The 22,521-nt window shown below is 30.6% G+C and overlaps 1 protein-coding gene across 1 annotated transcript; it reads left to right on the top strand.

Moving 5' to 3' along the window:
* Positions 1 to 5,992: 5,992 nt before the first annotated feature.
* LOC129909043 (pituitary homeobox homolog Ptx1-like) lies at positions 5,993 to 22,009 on the top strand. Its single transcript, XM_055985990.1, has 3 exons — positions 5,993 to 6,589; positions 21,254 to 21,453; positions 21,518 to 22,009. The coding sequence occupies exons 1-3, from the start codon at positions 6,121 to 6,123 to the stop codon at positions 21,866 to 21,868; spliced, it is 1,020 nt and encodes a 339-aa protein (XP_055841965.1). The 5' UTR covers positions 5,993 to 6,120; the 3' UTR covers positions 21,869 to 22,009.
* The last annotated feature ends 512 nt before the right edge of the window (positions 22,010 to 22,521 follow it).

The raw sequence follows: 22,521 nt of genomic DNA, 5'->3' as shown, positions 1-22,521 counted from the left end.
CGGGTAACGCGCCTACACATTCTTCTAGTGCGGCTAAAGAAAGACTCTCTGTATTTGATGGTACATTCGAAATTGGACTCGAGGGTAAACTGATGAGTGATGAGTATTCCTTGAAGCGCGAGTATAACGGTGGAATTGTTTGTGGAGATTAATGCAAAGACTAACAGATGCTTAGAATGTATGTAAAATTAATCCTAAATAGTTTAAATCAATTTAAACAGAAATGCAAACAAAAATAAATATTTTTTTAGTGGTTTCGAAATACATGGTGTAAATACTTAACATAGGTAATAGCTATGTTAAAATTAAAAAATGAACATTTTTGTATTTTTAAATACATACCTTTTAGGTATGTATTTAAAAATACAAAAATACCTATTGCCAAGCACGCAGATATTTTTAATCAAAGTAGTTTTAGCCGTTTTCAAGAAAAAATAAAATGCACGACTGGGTCGCATGAACTTGCTCTTAGAGTTAAAGTAGCTTAAATGTTTAAGCCTTTTTATATAGAAATTTGGAAACAAAATTAAATTCGTTTTTTTTTAAAGCTGAAATCAAATTGCCCTCCAAAACAAGTAGGTATGCAGTTTTGATTTTGATTGATATATTAAGATGCATTTTTAGAAAAAAAATTTTCAAAATCGTTAGAGTAGTTTTTTAAAAAACTAATTTTTTATAAATAATTTTTTGGAAAAAAAGTTTTTAAATAAAATTGGTATGCCATTTTGTAGAAATCACTAATCAACATCTAAACACAAAATTTCAAAAAAAAAATTTAAAAATCCAAAAATTATTTTTTTTTTAAATTTAATTTTGGGCTTATATTGAAACCGTTAATAATGATTTTCAAAAACAAATTTTTTTTAGAAGTTAGACCTTGTCTTTAAACTTATGTTTAAATTTTTTAAACAAAATCGTTGGAGCCGTTTTTGAGCAATTTCAATTTTACTAAAATCGGTATATGACAAGTACCGTTATTTTTGGTCCAAAAAAATTAATTCCAAAAACCCCTTCTGGAGAGTCGCCAAATAATGCTACATACTAAGTTTGACATCAATCGGTCCATCCGTTTAAGCTGTAGCTTCGTTTACAGACAGACAGAACTGACAGACTGACAGACGGACAGACAGACGGACTTCCGGGACCCACTTTTTTGGCATTCTCTACCATCGTAATGTCATGGAAAAATGCTATCTCAACTCTTTTTTTTTTTTTTGTACGAATGCATAACTTGATATACATATAGTACCTATATCGCAAGTAAAAAGTTTCAATATCACTCTGTCTTAATTCAAAGATTAGGTAGGTACTGTGTTAGGACCTACAAATGAATGTCGCACCCAATACAAAAGAAATTGCTCAACAAAATTTAGGAATCATAGCAACATAATATACATTTATAATCTTAAGAAACTGTTTGTTTTTGTTTCATGAATCTTTTTTTTTTTTTTTTCTTGAATTACCCATTAAAAAAATCTGCAGTTTTTTTTTTCAAATTATGTTTCTAAAACATGCCAAACTACCAAATATTTAAAAAAAGAAGTAAATGTACCTATTCCTTGTAACAGTTAAATTTTGTCTTTCTTTTTTTAAATAAATTTCCAAATTTATTACTCGGATGCCTGAACTAATTGTGCGTGGAAACATGTAAGGGCGTTGTTTTTTTGTTTTTAAATGGCGCCACATGTTTTAAGGATATACACTTTCAAACTGAACGCACATTCTTGAACAACTGTCTGCATGAATTAAGGATCTTTTCTTAATTCTTGTGGTTTATGTCGATGACGTGTGTTGCATGCAATTATCGCTTCGCACCCACTTCCTGATGCTACTTGAGTGCATAATTGTGTCCTATTGTGGTGTTTTGTATTGACTGGGCGTATTTTACAAGCGACATTTTAATGGGTATTTATTGCTAGTTTAATAGTTAAAATTGTCAAAAATTCTTCACCTAATAATTTACAATTTCGTCTATGGGTATGATACTTGCAATAGACATGAGAAAAAATTTTCTTTTGGTTTGTTTTTAGTTTTACACAACATCGAATAAAAAATGTTTTTTTTTTAGAAAATACCTGCTTAATTTTATTGTTTTGATTTCGTTTCAAAGTAACATAGAAATTAGATCATTGTTGCATTCAAGTTGCTTGTAAATATTTCCTTATTCATCAAGAGTAAAAGTCTGAAATATAAAGCGTTTAAATGGCAGTAAAAATTCAATTTTAAGAAATAATTTTTCTTGAAAACTTCTTATACAAACAGAAGTCAACTGTTGGCCATCGAGAGATTAAAGTTTTTTAAAGCCAATTTCACGTTTGTAAATATAAAGTAAATCTTCGAATCACGCGAATCGAATTACTTAATGCATAAAGTTTCTGGTTTACCTATAGGTACTTCCTAAAAGCAATTCAAATACCTCACGGCTTTTAATCGTGGCTTTATATTGTTTTCAGGAGGATAAAAAGTGTGAGTTTTCCTTAAGTAAGTTAAAAACAGGAAAAGAAAAATATCGTCGTTTGGATACATTTTTTGTAATTTGACCTCAATAATTTGAAATTCCCAAAGTTCTAAGTCTCTATCATTACATTAAGGAAATGGTTGTTTTGTTTCTTATCTCGTTTTTTAGTTGTTTCGTTTCAGTCGATTCACTTTTTTGTTGTTTAGTTTTTTATAACATACATACATATTTCGTTTTTCCTTATTTCAACTAACACATACTTAAGCTTTCTGATAACTTTGTTTTTGGTTTATATTGTTATGGATTCTTCGCGTCTCTTTTATTTCATTTTAATTATTTCGCCATCATTTATTTTGTTAAGTTTTTGTTCAAAATACTGGTGGATAATTGGATCAATTTTAGCATCCTTTAATTCTTAAACATCCAAAAAGAAAAATAGCAGCTAAATTAAATAACTTAATGCAAAAGTAAATAAAAATCGAAATGAAATTTAATAAAATAACTCATTGGACTTGTAATGAAAATGCTTAACAAATAAAGAACAAGAAAACATAAGACAGAGTTATAGACATAAACGAAAAGCAAAATAAAGGAACAAGAAAAATAATAATTGTATGAAAAACGAATTTACAGAAACCAAAGTAAAAAAAAATCAAACAATGGGCTGGGCACCCATATTTTCATTTTCAATGTTTCCATCTTAAATATATCGATAAATTGCATGCAGTTTTGAAGTGTTTAGCTTAAAAAATCCGTAATTAGTAACGTTGATACCTAGAAAATTTTCAAAATTTGTGGGATCGGGTCAAAATTCTAGCTTCAAAGTTCTGCTTTTTTTACGAAAATTCTAATTTTTTCCTATTCTGCCTTTCAAAATTCTGCCAGCATACTTTTTGAACAAAAAAATTCTGCTAATTCTGTTTATTTTTCATAGCAACTTAACTACTTTCCTTACTGTTTATTGTGTAACTGTCCCAAACATTTGTTATAATGAATAGACTGACGTTCTTATAATTCACATCTATGAACCGTTGAAAACTAAAAAAAACTAAAAAGAAAGATACAAAATATTCCTTTCTTAATCAATTTTTCGAACCTATACTTTTATTTGATAAATTAATAAGATCCTAATTATTTTTCGAAATTATTTAACATTTAACATGTTTTTTTAATAATTTTTAATTTATTGATTTATCAAACAAACTATAAACATAAAAATAACTAACAAAGTGAGTAAGTAATCAAATACGCAGAGAGAAGATAATTTTACAAAATTCTGCAAAAAATTAAATAAAATGCACGACTGGGTCGCACGAACTTGCTCTTGTAGTTTAAAGTATCTTAATCTTAAATATCTATTGGAAATTTAAGATTTTGTTTAGTTTCGAGAAAAAATTAAAAAAGAAAAAAAATTGAAAGTTAAAAAATTTTTTTTTCAAAAACGTTTTAGAAAAATTGTTTTTCAAAAACTTTTTTATTTTTTTTACATTTGACACTTCAAAATGATTTCTGTAAAATTTGAATATAATTGACTTATGCTTTGATGAAATATATGAACTTAAAAAATATGTCAATTTTTGAAAAACGGCAACGCCATATTTCCGTTCTCCGAATTTTTTGGGAAAAACTAAAAATGCAGTTTTGTTAGAATCAATAAGATTATTACGTACACCAAATTTAATCGAAATGGTTAGAGCCGTTTTCGAGAAAGTTGCAATACCTCGAAAACGTTATATGGGAGATATGCGTTAAAAAAGTGATATTAAAAAAATTAAAAAAATGGGTGTAGGGAATTATGTAAAAATCATCTGTACCAAGTTTCAAGCAAATCCATCCATCCGTTTAGGCCCTAGCTCGATGTACAGATGGGCGCACAGACGCACACACGCACAGACCGACGGACGGCATGACGAAAACTACTTTTTTGGTCTTCTCCATCATCGTAATGTTGGTTTTGAACAAAACCTCAAATTTTTTTCTACACGAAACCAATAGGTACTTGCCCTAGAGCAAGTAAAAATGGTTTGGAAAATGTATAAAAGCGCGCGCTTTTAAACATTTTCCAAACCATTTTTTAATTTTTTGCAGAATTTTGTAAAACAGCGGTCGAATTACCTCACACGATTACGATCATACGTTAACGTTTTGTTTATTGCTCTCTCTATTTAATTAGTAGAAGAAAATATGGACACATAGCCACCATACGTTAACGAACGTATGCCGTAGTTCGACCCCAGAATTATGAAAAGCAGAATTTTGAAAAACAGAATTCTGAAAAGCAGAATTTTGAAAGCAGAATTTTGTAAAGCAGAATTTTGAAAGCAGAATTTTGAAAAAAGAATTTTGACCCAGGCAGAATTTTGACCCCAACCCAAAATTTGTAAATGCCTTTAGCACTAAAAGAAGTGCAAGAAAACAATGTTTACCCAGTCCCAGTTAATTTCATTGTTTTCCTGATATGGTGTAGCTCTTATTTTGAAGGAAAAGTTTGTATCAAATGTTGCGCACGTGTAATTCCCGCATAGACATAATAATTAATCTACTTTTAACTAATTATTTAAAATTTTAAATTAATTACCTATATCTACTTATTAACTCACACTTTTAGAAACAATTAATTATTTAGGAATAAAATACCACAACAAATTTAATTAAAAAAGATGAAGCTTCTAATCCACTACTAATAGCGATTAAATAAAATTAAATTATAATTAAATTTAGCATCAACTTTGCAAAGTAACCATTATAATTAATCAATTCATTTATATAAATCTCCACATTATTTATAATTGAATCTTATCCAATTAAATTATCCAAATTAACCAATCAAAATTATGAACCGGCCTGTTTCTAGTCCCTCCTAGTTAAATTTTCAAAAATACCTTATCCCTTCGCGCAGCACTCTAGCTATCCCATGTACGCAGCTACAACAAGAAGGTGCGGTTTTTCCTCAACTAAAACAAAACAAAAAAAAAAAACTCCCACAAAACCATCTTACACTAATTTTTCTCATTCAAGAAAATTTAATTTTAACCAATAACGATGTTCAATCTAAAAATATGCCACCCGAGCCGAACATCTCGAAAGTATCTCATTCTCTGATTTGATGCAACCGCACATGAAAACACACTCACATGTGCGGAACTCGCATGATGCCAGCCAACTCTCAGGGATGCTATTTTTAAAAATAAGAAGCACAACAACCAGAGATGATTCCTTAAGCGAAACATCAAAATCTCGCCAAGTAATTTCAGTAGTCAGTTGACTATAGGGTGGTTAGTGTTAAACAGCAATTATCCTAATTAAACCGTTTGTACCAAGTTAATTTAATTATTGGCTTCTCCTCACTCTGGCAGCGCAAAAAAAAGTTTAGAAAATTTCAAAAATTTCCCAGCGAATTCGCGTGCCATGTTATGCTCCCCAAAGTAAATTATTATCGAAAGCAATAGCTAATTCGGGCGGAAACAATTTATTTTTCAATTTTATTTTTTTCTTGGTTTTTATTTTTTTGATAAATGATTTAAGCGACTAATTTACTAATTACATTAACTATTGACTAATTAAGTGAAAAATCGAAAACAATTTCGACGTTCTGACAAAGTTTTTTAGACCGCTTTTCGTCCCCTTCCTTTTTGCGTAGCGCGAAAACTATTTAAAGCATCATGTTGAATTATCAACATTTGGACGCGTCTGCTGAGCCAACATCCGGTAGTTTCTTCTTTGGCAGCAGCAGCAACAGTCATCAAGTATCCTTGGAACACATTCACGGTGTTGGTAGTGTCGGTTGTACTGGTGGTGGATTAATAGCAACCACCACCCCCATTGAGCATCCGTCTAGTGTGGCCAGTTACAATAACGTTCATCATAGTCAAGGATCGATGTTTCATAGTGTTTTCAATGGCAACACCGATGTTGGCAAAAGTAGTGAATTTTTGAATTCGAATAATAATAATAATCAATTTAGTAGCATGCACGTAGCGACGGTAAAAGGATCTGAGAATGTGAAAAGATTTTCGGTAAATAATCTTTTGCAATTGGCAAGTGACTGTGATATAACCAAAATGCAGCAATCGCACAATTCTGCCGCCAATAATACGAACTCCAATGCTGCCCCTGAAATGGAAGTGATGGGTGAGTATGGGTTTTTTAATAATTTATCAGATTACGTTATAAATATTTAATGGGACAAGCAGACATCCTTCGTATTAAGAAAACAAAACAATAATTTTGAATGGCGGAGTGATTGTGTTCTTCCTTGATGTTAGACCTGTCGCATGTAACTTTGCCGTAGCCGTAGGTAGGTATATTCAATCCGTGTTATAGCGTTTTTTAATCAATTATAATGTTAGGAATCACTACATCACAGGACATTGAGGTTTTGGTCATTTGGGAAAAACAAGTTTTATCATTAACTTATTTGTATGTTATTTAGGATTCTAGTTTCAGAGAATTAAAATGTTGGTTTTGGGGTCTTATACATTTTATTCATTTCTTAGCTATGACAGACGTAATTTTAACTGGCTTATTGTTTTTGTTAGTCCTAATTTAAAATATTTACCCACCATTAAGGTTTTGATTAATTCTTGTTCCTTAAAACAGATTTATGAAATTTGTTCAAACATACCGTTTGTAATGTTCAAAGATATTGCAAGAAAATCGCACTTTTTTTTCTGAAAAAAAAAAAAAAAAAGTTTCATGACAAAAAATGTTGATGTTTTAGAAGTTTTACGAAAAACTAATTAAACGTAGCCAAATTATTCACAGACGCGTACACAGTACAAGTCTTCTCCGTTACCGTCTTTGTCTGTTAATAATAATTTAGCTATTTTAAATTAGTTTTTCTTGAAGCTTCTAGAACATAAACTTTATCATGAGCCCTTAAGGCCCACCAAGTTTCAAGAAAAAAAAATACTGCTTCTTCAACGAGATAAACTGGATAACAAGCGTGAAAATGTCCTAAAAAATGCACATGGAATGGCCGAAGTTTCAGTAAAAACTGAAAAAACGTAAAATTTTCTTGTTAAAAGTACAAAAACAATTCTTAGAATGGTTTTAAACGCCAAACCAAGCAGTGACAAAAAATTTTCAAAATTATTGGTACGGTTTTTTAAAGGTTTTTATTTTTATGTATACAAGTTTTCAAAAAAAAAAATTTGTATGCCATTTCAAAATACATATTAATCGACACATAAAAACAAAATTTCATTGGTTCTTTATTTATTTATTAAATTTTCAAAAAAAAAATATTTTTTTTGGAAAATTTTCCTTAGCTACTTAAAAAAATTAAAAACTCGGTTTTATTCGATTTTGCGATTCCAAAATTTTCTTAGAGCAAGTAAAAAATCTTAATATTACAGAAAAGTGTAATTTCATTGATCTTATCTTTATCGGGTGCCACCCATGCACCCTACGCCACTGGTGATATCCTTTGATCAAGTTTTTTCTTGGTAACATCAAAAACTATTTTTGAAAAACCTTTTATTTGTTAATTCTTTCAAAAATTAAGCCATATATCGGAATTTTATGAACTTTACAATTCATTCAAGAATACGATTCCCCCAGTTTAGTTATACTTTATTCACAGGGTGGATAAAGTTAGGCGTCTATATTAATTTTAAATTTTGTATCAATCCATCAAGCATCTTTTAAAAACTCTCCAACAAGGTCTTAGGAATTATATTTTAATAGTTTATAAAAAATACTTAAACAAAACTCCTTGGGAAAACAAATGAACTGTACCTATTCAGTTGGCCTCAGACAAAGAACAATTTAAATCCGGAAAGCCTGTTAACTGAGGTTAGCATAGCACGCGAACCCCACATGATAAATAATGTGAAGAATTAAAATGACACAGTTGTGATCCCACACGAGATCATGATTGCCTACGATATTGATTATACATTAGAAGAGTTTATAGAAACTTTAAAGGACTGCAATAGTTTTTATATTGTATAACTCATTTTTGCGCCGTTTACAAAAAATAATGTTTGTTCAATAATCCGTGCCTACCACGGAGAAGAAGACTACCAACACACACGCATGACATGCCAACCAACGACACCAACCAACGATCGTGTGTGTTTCCTTATTCCCTATTCTTCCCTCCCTCTCTTCTCGTCAGTCTTAACAAGATCTTTCAATAAAGAGGACACGCAGTCCAATAAGAACAAATATAACTATTCGTCTTTTATTTATAATTTAAATATATACATAGATACATTATACAGTCCACTAAATTTATTAATACATTATTGTTCAATGTTGCTTTTAATTCTTTATTTGTTTAAAGAAAATAAATGTATCGATAGGAAATTATGTAAGGGATAATTAATTTCTTAATTTTGTACCTAATTTTTTTATCCTAAAGCCGAGATTTTTTTTTTGTGTCATCGCACATTTTTTACTTGTGATCATTTATTAATTTCTCTGCTTTCTTTGGTCGTTACGAATTAATTTTCTTTAAAACGCAGTAAATATAAAGGGCTACTAAATGAGTTCGAAAATATTTAATAATACTACATTTTTTCGAAATTATAGGGGGTCATATTTCTGAGTATCAACACGGCTTTATGCTACCAATTTGGCTTTTTTTTTACAAATTATTGCATAAATAATATGGAAAGCTGACACCAAGTTGACACAATCTTTACTGACTTTGAGAAAGCTTTTGATCGTTTCAAACATACAGTTTTGGTAAAAAAGCTTGAACAGTTTGGTTTACATTCGAACATTTTGAGCTATTTGACAAACCGTAAACAGTATGTTAAGATTGGTTTGTCTATGTCTCAATTTAATTATAACTTTTCAGGAGTTCCTCAGGGTAGCCATCTCGTCCCTCTTCTGTTTTTGCTATTCATTAATGACTTACCTTCTTTTGTTAAACACTCAAACTGCCTCATGTCGCAGACGATTTAAAATTGTTTAAGTCCACAACTTTAAACTCTGATGCTGAGGAACTCCAAGAGGATATAAATAATATAACAAATTGGTGTTGTATTAATGGATTAAATTTTAATATTAGTAAATGTTCGGTCTTAACGTTTGCTAGAATAACATCTCTAACTGTATTTCAATATGACGTTAGAAACACCATCCTAAAAAGAGTCGAGAATAATAAAGATCTGCGATTAATCTTTGATTACATTGGTTAACAAAATTAAACTTTTTTTTTGTTGCCGAAACAAAAATATACTTTTCTGAAGGTTTTCGGTGTGCTGAACTCAAATCCGAAGTAAAAAAAAAATTAATCAGCTCCCGTTTTTGAAATATTACCGTTAGAATGTGCAGTACTTCGGAACTTATTCTTTTATAAAGGAATATTGTTTGAGTATATTTAGTAACGGTTTTTATAAGAACTATTTTCCACCTTTTTAAATCTGTTCAAATCATTCCGATATCTTTTTTACTGCCCGAGATATCCTCAGTTGTTTGGTATTTTTATAAATTTTATAACGTCATTATCTCCTTTATGATATATAAAGCCAAACCCACATATTTCATTTTAAGATATCTCGGGCAATACAAAAGATATTGAAAAGTTTTAACAGGTATCGAAAGTTGGAAAACAGTTCTTATGGAAACCGTTACTAAATATGCTCAAACAATTTTCCTTAGGTATATAAAAGAATAAGGTCCGAAGAACTCAAAAAAACGTTTTTTTGCATTTTCTAACGGTAATATCTCAAAAACGGGAGCTGATTAGTTGTTTTTGACTTCGGATTCGAGTTCAACACACCGAAAACCTTCAGAAAAGTATATTTTTGTTTCGGCAACAAAACCCTTGTAAACCAGTGTTATCAGTTAAATTTTGTTTTGCACTATGACTACATAATTTCAAAAGAAAATTCTCTACTAGGTTTCATTATATAGAAATACAAAAGATTTTCAAGATCCACACACACTGTTTTACACTTTACGTCCTAGGGATGAATATTTTGTATATGTTCCTAAACATGGCACAAACTATGGTCTTAATGAACTCGTAACTTCTGCATGTATAAATTTTAATTTTTATTCAGATAAAATTGATTTCAATATGAACAGACCTAGCCCAGGGAAATTAGTTAATTAAATCGCATTTTTCGCGGGACACAATTTTGTTCATGGAATGTGTTCGGGTGGTTGTCCTGATCATAAAAGTCAATTTGTTGGGATGATCGGATGTCGGGAACAGCCGCCATCTTGCAAAAGAGATTGGTATCGTTTTTATGAATAGCTCCATTGTTGTTCATTTTAACAAAAAATGAGAAAGGTAAGACTTAATAACAATAAAATTATCTAAACAATGATATACAAAACAATTTTGTGGGTTGATTAAATAAAATTTTATGGTTGGTCAAAGTGCAGGTTTGTGTCGCAAGGTTGGGGCAAAATGAGATTTTTTCATATATCTGACGAACTTTTGATTTGTTTGGATGATTCGTCAAGAATTATAGTATACTAATACATAATTATCTATAAAATGAGCAGGGGCGTACACTCCCTTGGGGCAAGTGGGGCGGCGCCCCGGGGCCCCCGACCGAATCCAGGGCCCCCACTGGAGACAATGCAGATAATATAATATATTGATTTAAAAAAAAGGTTACCCCAACAAAATAAACTGCTTTTTTCAAAGAAAAATTATAATAATCTTAGGGCCCCAAAAATATTACTTGAAAAATCTTTGTTTTGTTTTGTTAATGGCATACCAAATATTACTCAAGTCAATACATTATGGGCCCCTAAAAAGCAAACAACTTCAGGCGGGGGGCCCCAAAAGCCTTTACTTCAGGGCCCCCAAAAAATTAAATTTAAAAAAAAAAATAGTTTTTTAAATTAAATTACATTTGTTGATGGATTACTAAATATTACTTTAGGAGCCCCAAAAAAATATGAATTCGGGGCTCCAAAAATATTATATGAAGGCTCCCAAAAAATAATTTTTCAGGATCCCCGTTAGTTGAAAGGCAATCAAATATTAATTGGGGGCCCCAAACTCTATTACTAAGGAGCCCAAAAATATTCATCAAATTTTTTGATGGCATGACAAATAATATTATTTGAGGATCATCAAAACCTTTTACTTCACTGGTTCAAAACAATCAAATGTAAAATTAAATATCAATTCAGGGGCCCCAACACAAATACATCAGGCCCAAATATAAAAACATTACGTTATTGGTTGCATTCCGAATATTACTTCGGAACAGAGGCCCCAATACCAATAATATTTTAGGGGCCTCTAAGCACTTAATTTTGAGGCCCCAAAAATAATTTTTCAGGGGCCCCAAAAGAAATAAACTATGTTTGATGATAGAAAATCAGATGTGTACATATTACTTCAGAACAGAGGCCCCAAGAACTATTAATTCTAAGCTAAACAAATTTTTATTTTAGAGGTCTCTAAATATTTAATTTTTGGGGCCCTTATTTCAAGTATTTACTACTTTTATGATAGACATTTTAAGTAAGTATAGCAAAGTGCATAACGAACATATTAAAACATTAAAATAAACCTAAAAATAAATAAGCCATACAAAAAAAATGTATGGCGTATACTTACTTTTTTTTTGTATCTAAGGGGCCCCCAAATATCAAAGGGGCCCAAACTTTAGTCTTGCCTCGGGGCCCCGGCGACTCAACGTACGCCACTGAAAATGAGCCCACAATCGTTATTGTAGAAAAAATTCTCTATGTACTAGTCAAAAGTGATAAAAAAAAAACAAGTTTTTTGCTATTAGGCCTAGCAAATTTTGGGAGTAGAGGAAGAGGTATAACCAAAATATAAGTAAGCAGTTTTGCAGCCATACGCGTCTTGATATCGAATTCAAAGGTCTGGCAGTTCTAATTTTGTGCTTTATACGGTTTTCGAGGGGTAATAAATAAATAAGTTTTCCAGTTAATGTGATTTTATTTTTAAAAAATCCAAAAGTGCGTTATTGAAACATTTTTTTTTTTTTTAATTTTAATATTACGATTACTTAAACTTAAAAAAAAAATCGATGAAAGGAAATCGGTTCAAAAAATATTTTTTTTAGTTAATAAGTTGGATCTAATTTGTAACATTAACCAGAAAAACTTAAATCAAAATCGTTATAGCCATTTTTGACACAAAAAAAATATCTTTTATATTTGCGTTATATGGCAAGTCCTAAAAAAAATTTTCAATTTCATCTGTAGGGAATCACCCAAAACTGTTAACTAACAAGTTAGAAGAAAATTGCTCCACTAGTTTAAGCTTTAGCTCGAGTTATATACAGATAGATGGACAGACAGGCAGACAGAATTGCTGGAGCCATTTTTTTTTGGCATTCTCCATCATCTTAATGTCATGTCTGATTGTTATCTAGAGTTCGATTTTGTTTTCGAATCCTTATTTTGCCCTATAGCACCTATATTGCAAGTAAAAAAATTATTCTAACTATCGAATAATGAAATCATTCGAATGAAAAAAAAAATACATATTCGAATGAAAATTTCCACTAAACGGATGAATGAGTGAATGGTTCGAACTATCGAATGAGTGAAATTTTGTTTACTATATTAGTACAGGAAAGATAGTAAAAAAACAGGCATATTGTGGAACGAAATATAGGACGGCTGAATTTTTCATATCTGAAAGAGGGGTATTAGAAAAGCTTAAGTCCTGGTTTTCGGGACGCCACCCCCCTGGCGAAATCCGCCATTTTGGAAAACGCGAATCGCTCTATATCTACAAAACTATTTGTCCTAGAGAAATGGTTATCAGACCAAAGTTCTTGAAAATTTAATTATCTTTTTCTTTGTGATACATTATTTTTTCTGAGCAGGCAATAATTTTGAGGTTATGTTGTTTTAAATTTTTTTTTCGGTTTTATTTTATGTTTTTATTATTCCCGGTAATAGTAACATAATTTTTTAAACAGTACAAGTTGTAGACCATCAAATTTCCAATAATTTGGCACATTTTTGAAAGTCATGCGATGTAGGAGTCGTAAGTTATTGATCTGAAAACTATAGTCTAAGTACAGGAAAGTTAGTAAAAAAAACAGGCATTTTGTGAAAAGAAATATAGGGAGACTGATTTTTTCAAATCTGAAATAAGGGTATTAGAAAAGCTTAAGTACTGGTTCTCGGGACGCCAACCCAATGGCGAAATCCGCCATTTTGAAAAACGTGAATTGGTCTCCCGAAAACCATAGACTTAAGCTTTTCTAATGCCCCTCTTTCAGGTTTGAAAAATTCAGCCGTCCTATATTTCGTTCCACGAAAAAGTCTATCTTTCCTGTACTATATTGAAAAATCTGATTGTTTTTATTCGATAGTTCCAATCACTAAAGAGCATTGACTTTTGAAAATTTAATAAGAACTTAATTACATAATATTAAAAAAAAAATTGTTAGAATTTTTTTTTTTATTTTTTGAAAATTGAAATTTTATTTGTGGACAAAAACTATCAGTGCTTGCCATACAACCTTATTTACTTCAATAACGGCTCTAAGGAATTTGGGTAAAATTTGTGTATTTAATTTTGCAAATAAACTAAAGTTTAATCTAGGTAATATACCAAAAAGTTGAAAGTTTTCAAAAGAAAACGTACCTATTCGAAAATTGGTTGAAAGTTTTGTTAAAAAAAAAAAATAATTTAATTTTGCTTAGTTTTAATTTAAGTAAATTTTTTCTTCTTCTTAATACTTCTTGTATCAAATGCATTCATATAAAATTTTCGTCTACCTACAGAACGAACGAAGGCGATATTTCTATTACCTGCACGCTCTATATTTAAAAGTCACCTAAAAATAGAACATCACTTGCAATCGATGTTCAATGACAAATAATGTTCTCATTGCAATTTTAGTTTTTTGAAATACTTTCAGCTGAAAAAAAAATAAAACCAGACAAATTAATAGCAAATAAACCCAGCACTATCAACTTATTTATTTTTCTAAGCGAATGACTTATAATGTTGTCGTCCGGAATTCAAAATCTGATCGTGTTGAGAGCTAACCTGCCATCCAATTCGTCTTAATTATCTAATTAAGATTGGAAGTGAACGTACATATTTTTCAATGCACAACCATTCACTAATTTTAATACCATACAGAATATTCATGCAGCAGCAACATCAGGCAGCTCGAACAAATACAACAACAACAAAAAAAACACTGACGACGGACGCCACTGAAATACTTGTTCTATTCTCGAGATATCGGATTCGAATGATCGCAATGATTGTCGGGGATGGTGCTTTTTTATTTTGAAGACGAAAAACCGCGGCCAATTCTCAAAGGAGTAAAGTAGCTGTCTTCATTTCTGCCGCAGCAAGCAACTCCGACATGACGGGACGTTAATTCGTGTTGACAGGTCGGCCGCACAGGAAAAGTGATGCGCGTGGTTGGAAAACGATGCCTTTTTTCGACTTTACGTCTTACAATGTTTTTTCGTTATTTTCCCTTTTTTTTAATTTTATTTGTTGGAATTTGATTTCTGTATATTCTGAAAAAAAAGGGGTCGAGAATTGGTTGAAACTCTTTAAAAAACCAAGCTAACGCGACATGTGCATCTAAATTGTCATCGATGCAGTACAAAAAATTACTGCTTTGCTTTTGTTTTTTTATATTTAAAAAAACTCTGTTTTACTACTTCAGGGTGGCAAAGAATTGGGGCTTTGACAAATTATACCGCATGCGTTTGACTTATTTATTGCAAGTGGTTATTCCCCATGGAGTGCCTCTGTAAGGGCTGATGATGATGGCAACAGAAACTCATCATGACACCTGAATCCTGCATATCATATGGGAAGAAGAAGATGAAACATCGTCAGTTGACAGTTGACGGAAGCTGACAATTTGAAATGCATTCATCCTGCAAATGCGCCGAAATGAGCAATTAAAATTTAAATACTCTGAAATTATTATCACTCAATTATGAAAGCGAGCGAGTATTTTTTGCATCAGTCTTTGAAAGAGAAAATATCCGCGAGACATGATTTGATTCATTTGATGAAGTGCCTACAAAGTTGTCATAAATTTTCTGTAACTGACGCGTTCCTTTCTGATGTGACAAACCGTCAAAAGGATTTTAAAAGATTTTAAGACCTTCACATCTTCAATGTGATATGCTGCGGTGTTTTGACTTTTGAAATGAAGCCCTTAACGTTTGCGGTTATTATTTTATGTTTTCTTATGAATCGTTCTTCACTTTTGAAGATATTGTGGGCGCAATGAAGTATTTAAGTTGTATATTACTGATGCGTGGAACCTATTATTAAACTAGATCACTTTTGAAATGTAACAACACCATTTGGCCTCTTCTAATAGTTGAGAGTCATGATTTTTGGCTGGACAATAAACGAATTCTTACCATCTTACATAGATCGGTCTCAAAACTAAGTTTTTATAAAAATCCAACAGCTTTACATTCATGGTAAAAGTACAGAAGTGAAGTGACATCATCACTAACTACATACGCTTTCAATAGCAGTTACTGAGTTTTTCCTTAGAACCGACGCACGATATGCCTTTGCATGTTAAAAGATTTAAGTCTATCAACTTTTAAACATCATATTTTACCGAAACGATCAAGCATAAAACAAGCAGTGGCGTATTGAGGGGGGGGGGGGGCTCAGGGGGCTGACGCCCCCCCCTCAAGCCTTCAAGATCATGTTATTATTTAGCTGATTTCATCATAATGAACATGATTTACTGAAACTTTTACGTAAATCTAAAAGATTTAGAGGCAGCTCAGATGCTCGAGCCCCCTCCAAAATCTGAAACGGATGTTTATGTTTGTTTGAGTAAGAGCCTCAGCTGACGTTGAGGGTTGGCGTAATTTTTTTTTGGATTTTAGTTCGATTTGGAATTCTTCAGATCATTTTTTTGGTATTTTGACGTCGAATTACATCACCGTTAAATTTTGCAAAACTTCTTATGCAAAATGCAATCTCAAAACGCCGTCTTTTAAAGATATTAGAAATAGAAATTTTTGATATCTCAAAATCTTAGTGGCCAACATAACTAATGGTTTCTCTTAGCAAATTCCATTTTGCGCTTTTGATTTGGATTAAAAAAGCAACATATTACGAAAAAATAATATGTATTTTGGATTAAACATCAACAAGAACTTCATTGAAAATTAATATTTGGGACTTTCACATTCTGCATTTAACTTTTTGGGCATTCACTTGCCGAAAGTGAAATTAGGTGTTCTGCATTTTTTCACTCATTTAGATTTTCTCATCGAATTCAGTTTACTTTGAATTTAGTGCATTTTTCAATGAATTTGCAATTTTCGGACAAAATATTATCAAAACTTATATTTTTATTGTTTTGTATAGTTTATTTGTTGTTTATTTAATACAAAATACATAATGCCTCATGGCATGAAATATTATAATTCATCACTGCCTCTGTGTTTGCAGTGCGCAATTCTCCAGGTACCTTCGGGAATTGCGCACTCCTTCTGTGTTAGCAACCTCATTCGCTTTTTACTAATTCATTTTTGTTTTAAAATTTGCAATAATACTGCCCATGTTTTGCATTTCACTTACATATTTGATTTGTCTCACAAAATGTGTCTTCTTCATTTTTCTTTTAAATTCTGCTTGTTCCATTAAAATTGCAGATAAAATTGCATCCATGTACAAAGCAGTAGTAATTTCACTTTAGAAACAAAATAAAAATGAATGATCCTTCAGTTTTGACAGTTTGAAGCAATTTTAAAGTTTTCGAAATCGATCGAACAATGTGAACCAATAACTAAAAGAGTGCATTGAAATGTTTTGGGCGAAAGGGTGTGTTTTTAAGGTAGAAAGAACTTTGTGAAGCAAGTAATAAAATACATTGTTAAATAAATGGTAGATTAAAACAAATTTTTAATATATTTAGGTACATGGTAATTGACATCAAGAATAAAAAAGAAGAAAAAATTATGTCTAAGCATTTACAACAAATAATAAATCTTCGTTTTAACTAGACTTACTTGTACCGAAAACAGTATTGAAAATTTTGAAAAACCAAAACAATTTAAACCATTACGGACCACTATTAATTTAGACTCCAATTTTATTGAAATTAAGTTTCAAGGACGTTCAATTTGTGGAACATGAGCATTTATATCGAAAATAATAATGAGCCTATAGCTCAATAACTTTAAATGTGATAGGAATAAATCTGTTAACAGTTTTAAATTCAGTACATGACAAAGTTCGAACGAAATAAAGTGTTTTTTTACGGATGACTGAACTCCTTGCTCATTGTGTAAAATGTTTGCAGTATAACAACTTTGAAAAAACACTACTTTTATTATGAAAGGAGGAGACAGAGTACGAAGCTGTCGAGTAGTAGCAGTAAAATGCTACTTTACCACTTTCAGTACCGCACCACAGCTCTTCACTTGCGATCAAAGATGGGTAAAAAAGAGAAACAAATTTTTTCGTACATTTTCCCTCTAAACAAATTTTGAAAAATTTTCTAGCCCCCCCCCCCCCCCCCCCCAAATTTTTTTCTGGATACGCCACTGAAAAAAAGTGATTGTACAGCTCAAAAACAAAGGCGAAATTTAGGACAGATTTGCATATTAATTTTATGTTTTCATTTTCATCAAATGAAATTTTACTAAACTTACGTCTTTTATCCATCCATGTATCCATTGATGATCTTTGATTTAAAACAAAATTGAAAATTAATACAAATTCAGAATTTGGTTGTGCAAAACTAAACATAATTTTGAATGTTAATGTTTAAATAACCTTTATCCATAGTAACGTTTGTTTTCGATGACTGCTCGGCATGGACCAAAATAATTAAAATAGAGCTCAAATTGCTTAGATTGTTTTTTTTTTTAAGGCTGCAAGTAGGTCAGGTGCGAATGCAGGGGGGGGTTCTGGGGGTTGAATCTCCGAAAATGAATTTTAAACTTTTGTGAAACTGTTTGTTTGAAAATTTATGTGCCACTTCTAGCATTGAATGCATCATTGAAAGCACTTTTTAAACTCCAAATTGAAATAGAAAATGATAATATTTTTTGCGCAACAAATTTTGTTTTGCAAAGCTACAATTTCAAAAGAAAAAAAAATCAAAATTAAACTTTTTTGAAAATATTGACCGTTATGAAATTGAGTCTTATTTTAGCAGAATATTGAATAACAAAAAAACTGATCGAGCTACAAAATCGAGGTTTATGGATTTCTTAGTCTAGGTTTCTTCTAATTTCAGCAAAAAAACATTTTTGAATTTCGCATTTTTTTGGATTTTGAAAAGTTACTTTCGAGCTATCTTTTTAAAACAAAATCTTGAATATTTTAAAAACAGTGTGACCTACAAAATTGGGGTTTATATCAAAAATAATGTACTCAAAAGCTACAATTAATTGCAAAAGAAAAAACTTAAAAAAGTGATTTTTTTTAAATGTCTCCACTGGCATGGTCAAACCGGAAGTGTACTTCTGAAACTTTAAGTTAAAATAAAAAATGACTGGGTTAAATTAGCATTTAATATTAAATATTAATTTTACTACTTTCGTCCGCTAACTTCAATCTTATTTTAGCGGAATATCAGAAAAAACTGTTGAGGTTTGTAGCCTCCAAGTTTATGGAATTGAAAAGCATTTAAAAAGCTACAAAATTGGAGGTCAACTTAACTTAATAATTTTAATCATTTCATATTTTGTCGGCTAACTCCAGATTTATTCAAGCGGACAATTCAATAACTCTTAAACTATGCGAGATACAAATTTTTGGTTTGCGCAATAACAAAAAAAAAACACTAAAGCAAGGGACGTGATCATTTTTATTTAATTGTTTTTAAGACACTGAAGTGATGATATGCCTAAATTGAAAACTGATGGAGTCAAACCGCACCCTTTACTATCAAAATACTCAGAATTTATTTTCGCGTTTTTCTATAGGCAAGGGGTACCAAAAGTTATATACCCCCAGAGCGTAAAGTATAAACTGTACGCTCTAAAATTAATTCTGAGAATGAACTTAAATTTTATTTTGAACATAACTTTTGGGCCTCTAGCATCGAAGTTATAAGTATCCCATTTTTAACCTTAAAAGAATAGTAGATCTTGAAAAGTTCTATTAAAATTAAAAAGAAATACAACATTTAGAAGCAAGAACAAAAATAAAATGGTGAGACACTCTGTTAAATAAATGAATTACATTTATGCCATGGCAACACTTACACTTCGAAAAAATTTAACTATGCCATCTATACTTATTTAATTTATTAATGTATATTTTAATTTTTACTTACCATTGTATACTTACCACACTTCCTTTTTACTTTTTTCTCTTACTTGAATAAATTACTTACTTACTACTTGTTAATAGTCAGATAGTAATCTTGTTTTTCTGAATCTTTAAATCCGCTCCAATCGTCTTTACTAGAATATAAATTCTACACACTCTATTGTCGGCGTAGCACTCTACCCCCCCTAAAATTTTTTTTCTGCGTTCACCCGAGAAATATGTAACAATGGAAATGTGCATTTTCTTCTCCACCCGTTGGGTGGAGTCGTATAATTGTGAAATCTCCCATCTATGTACCTATATTGTTTTTTGCAGGATACTTCTGTATTTGGAAGGCTCTTGGTAATTTAAAATTTAAGTTTGAAAAAAATTTTATTAGAAAACACCTCATAACTGACATTTATTGAAAAATTGATAACAAACATTTTATTTTTGCATTTTGGACAATATTTTTCCACAAAATATACCAATGTTTTTCTCATCTTAAAGTTAATATTTCAACCAAAAAATGAAAAATGAAATTTTCAATACACAAAAATTTTTACACCAAATTATTTTTTTCAATAAAAAAAATATATAAAAACTCAAAATCTTAATATTTTGCTCCCAACTAAAAAAAAGCTTATTTCTAACAGAAAAACGTATGTACATTTTAACAAAAATTTATTTAAATAAAACTTTTTTTGTTAATGATAAAAAAAAAACAAAAATTATTTTTTTTTTTATTTTTACAAAATTTTTGAGATTACATTGTATTAAAAAATAACTAAAAATTAATTCAATATTTTTTAGGCAGAAATCGTTAAAACCTTGTTTTTAACGTTCTCCTCTTTTTTTTTCCTGCTGATTTTTCGATTTTTCTCTTGATCTGTACCTACTAATGATTTTCAATGTTCTTATCATTAATTTACAGCTAATAATTTTTAAACTTTTGGATTTTGAAAACATCTATTTTTAATTAAAAAAAATATATTTTCCCGTACAAGCAAGAAATCAACTTTGCAGCCTCTGTTCGATATACCAAATCATCGATAGCAATGAAAAAATTTTACTCCTCAAGTGGAAGTTCTTATAAGGTTTCTTTAGATTGTACATAAATCCTCTCACGGGAAAGTTTAAAAAAATTATTTCCAACACCTTTAAGAGATTTTGCACTAAAAAAGTATTTTATTTTATTCTATTTATTTCTGATTTTATAGCTTGTCATGATGTTTTTACGCATTTCGAACCAGAACCACCGCACTGAATTGCTTTTTAATTAAATTGAATATGCTTTGATCCTCAAAGAGCCTTATGAACTCCATATCAATTGAACTATAAATAGAAAGATAATTATAATTATTTCAGGAGAAATCCATTTGAATTTCAAGAAAATAGAAGTAAATATAGAGTTCAACAATATTTAACAAAATACTTGACATTCTTTGTCTTAAAAATTGATCTTTTTCTGATTGCACCCATTAATGTCACCATAAAAATTTAATTGTTTTGTTTTTATGACAGAATGCGCTACCCCAATGCCAATTCTAAGAATGACTATCAAATTTAGATTTAACTTATTTTGGTTTTACCCTATCTTGCAGGTGATGGTTTCCGAAACGAATATAGTTCATCAATAGACGATAGACAAAATGGATTAAGGAAACCACGAAGAAATAGAACAACTTTTACCAGCGGGCAGCTGACAGCTCTGGAGAAAGTATTCGAGAGAACACATTATCCAGATGCGTTTGTGAGAGAAGAACTAGCTAACAAGGTCTCTCTTAGTGAAGCTAGAGTTCAAGTAAGGATGGAGAATCTTTTTTGAAAAGAGGGTATTAATGTATTTTTTTATATCTTCTTCAAAGGTTTGGTTTCAAAATCGTCGTGCAAAGTTCCGTCGGAATGAAAGACGATCTGCAGGGACAACAACCCCACAACCAGTACCACCAATTACGACCGCACATAAAATGGAAAAATCTCCAGCATTATTTCATCAACAGATGGAACTACCTCATCATCCATACCATTTGGGTTTTCCTGGAATGGGAATCTACTCAACAAAGAATTACAACAGCAGTTATAGTGGGTTTGCGACGGCGGATACTAACAATGCGGGTTGCTCGTTTCTGACACCTTCTAATTACTGTGGAGCATCGTCCTATCAACATGGCTATGCGTCATTTCGGTACAAAAGTCAAGGATTTCCTTCAATATGACAAGAGATTATTGAATCAGCATTAATGTTAACACAAAGTTTATACTAATTTATTTCATAATTAATGTAGATAATAAGAAAAACTAACTAAAATCAATTTACAAAATTTTGAATTTGGTAAAGTAAATATATTTTGCAAATGACAGACGCTACAACAACTTTTTCTAGAAAAAAACAAAAATAATAATAATAATAAAACAATGCTTAAAGTACCTAGTCGAAATAACTTTCTTTTTTAATTTTGAGAATTAAAATTGGGTTGGTGAGAAAATAATCCTTGAAAAATTTCTGTTTTGCATATTGAAGATAATGGCTCAAAATTACAGCGATTTAATAAAATGCTAAAGTCATTTCACAAAAACACCGTCGTTATTTTTTAAACAGCTCAAAAACTGTAACAAAAAACTTAAAAATTAATATTCCGTTAATTTATTTTTAATTTTAAATATTTTCTAGTTTTAAAATAAGATAAAAGTAGAAAAATTAGGTATATAATTCTTAAAATCCTCTGTCATAAAAAGATTCCGGAAAGAATATGAAAGAAAGGGAGTTTTTAAAGAAAATAACAAAGCATAAAAACCATTATACCTCAAGATAGAAGCAAAACGTGAAAATTACCTTAGAAACCCATCTATTAAGGTAACTGTACGACAC

This window comes from Episyrphus balteatus, chromosome 2 (genome assembly GCF_945859705.1).
Source record: "Episyrphus balteatus chromosome 2, idEpiBalt1.1, whole genome shotgun sequence".
NCBI classification, from domain to species: Eukaryota; Metazoa; Arthropoda; class Insecta; order Diptera; family Syrphidae; genus Episyrphus; species Episyrphus balteatus.
The sequence above is the reverse complement of the archived record's forward strand: the minus strand, read 5'-3'. Positions and strand labels throughout refer to the sequence as shown.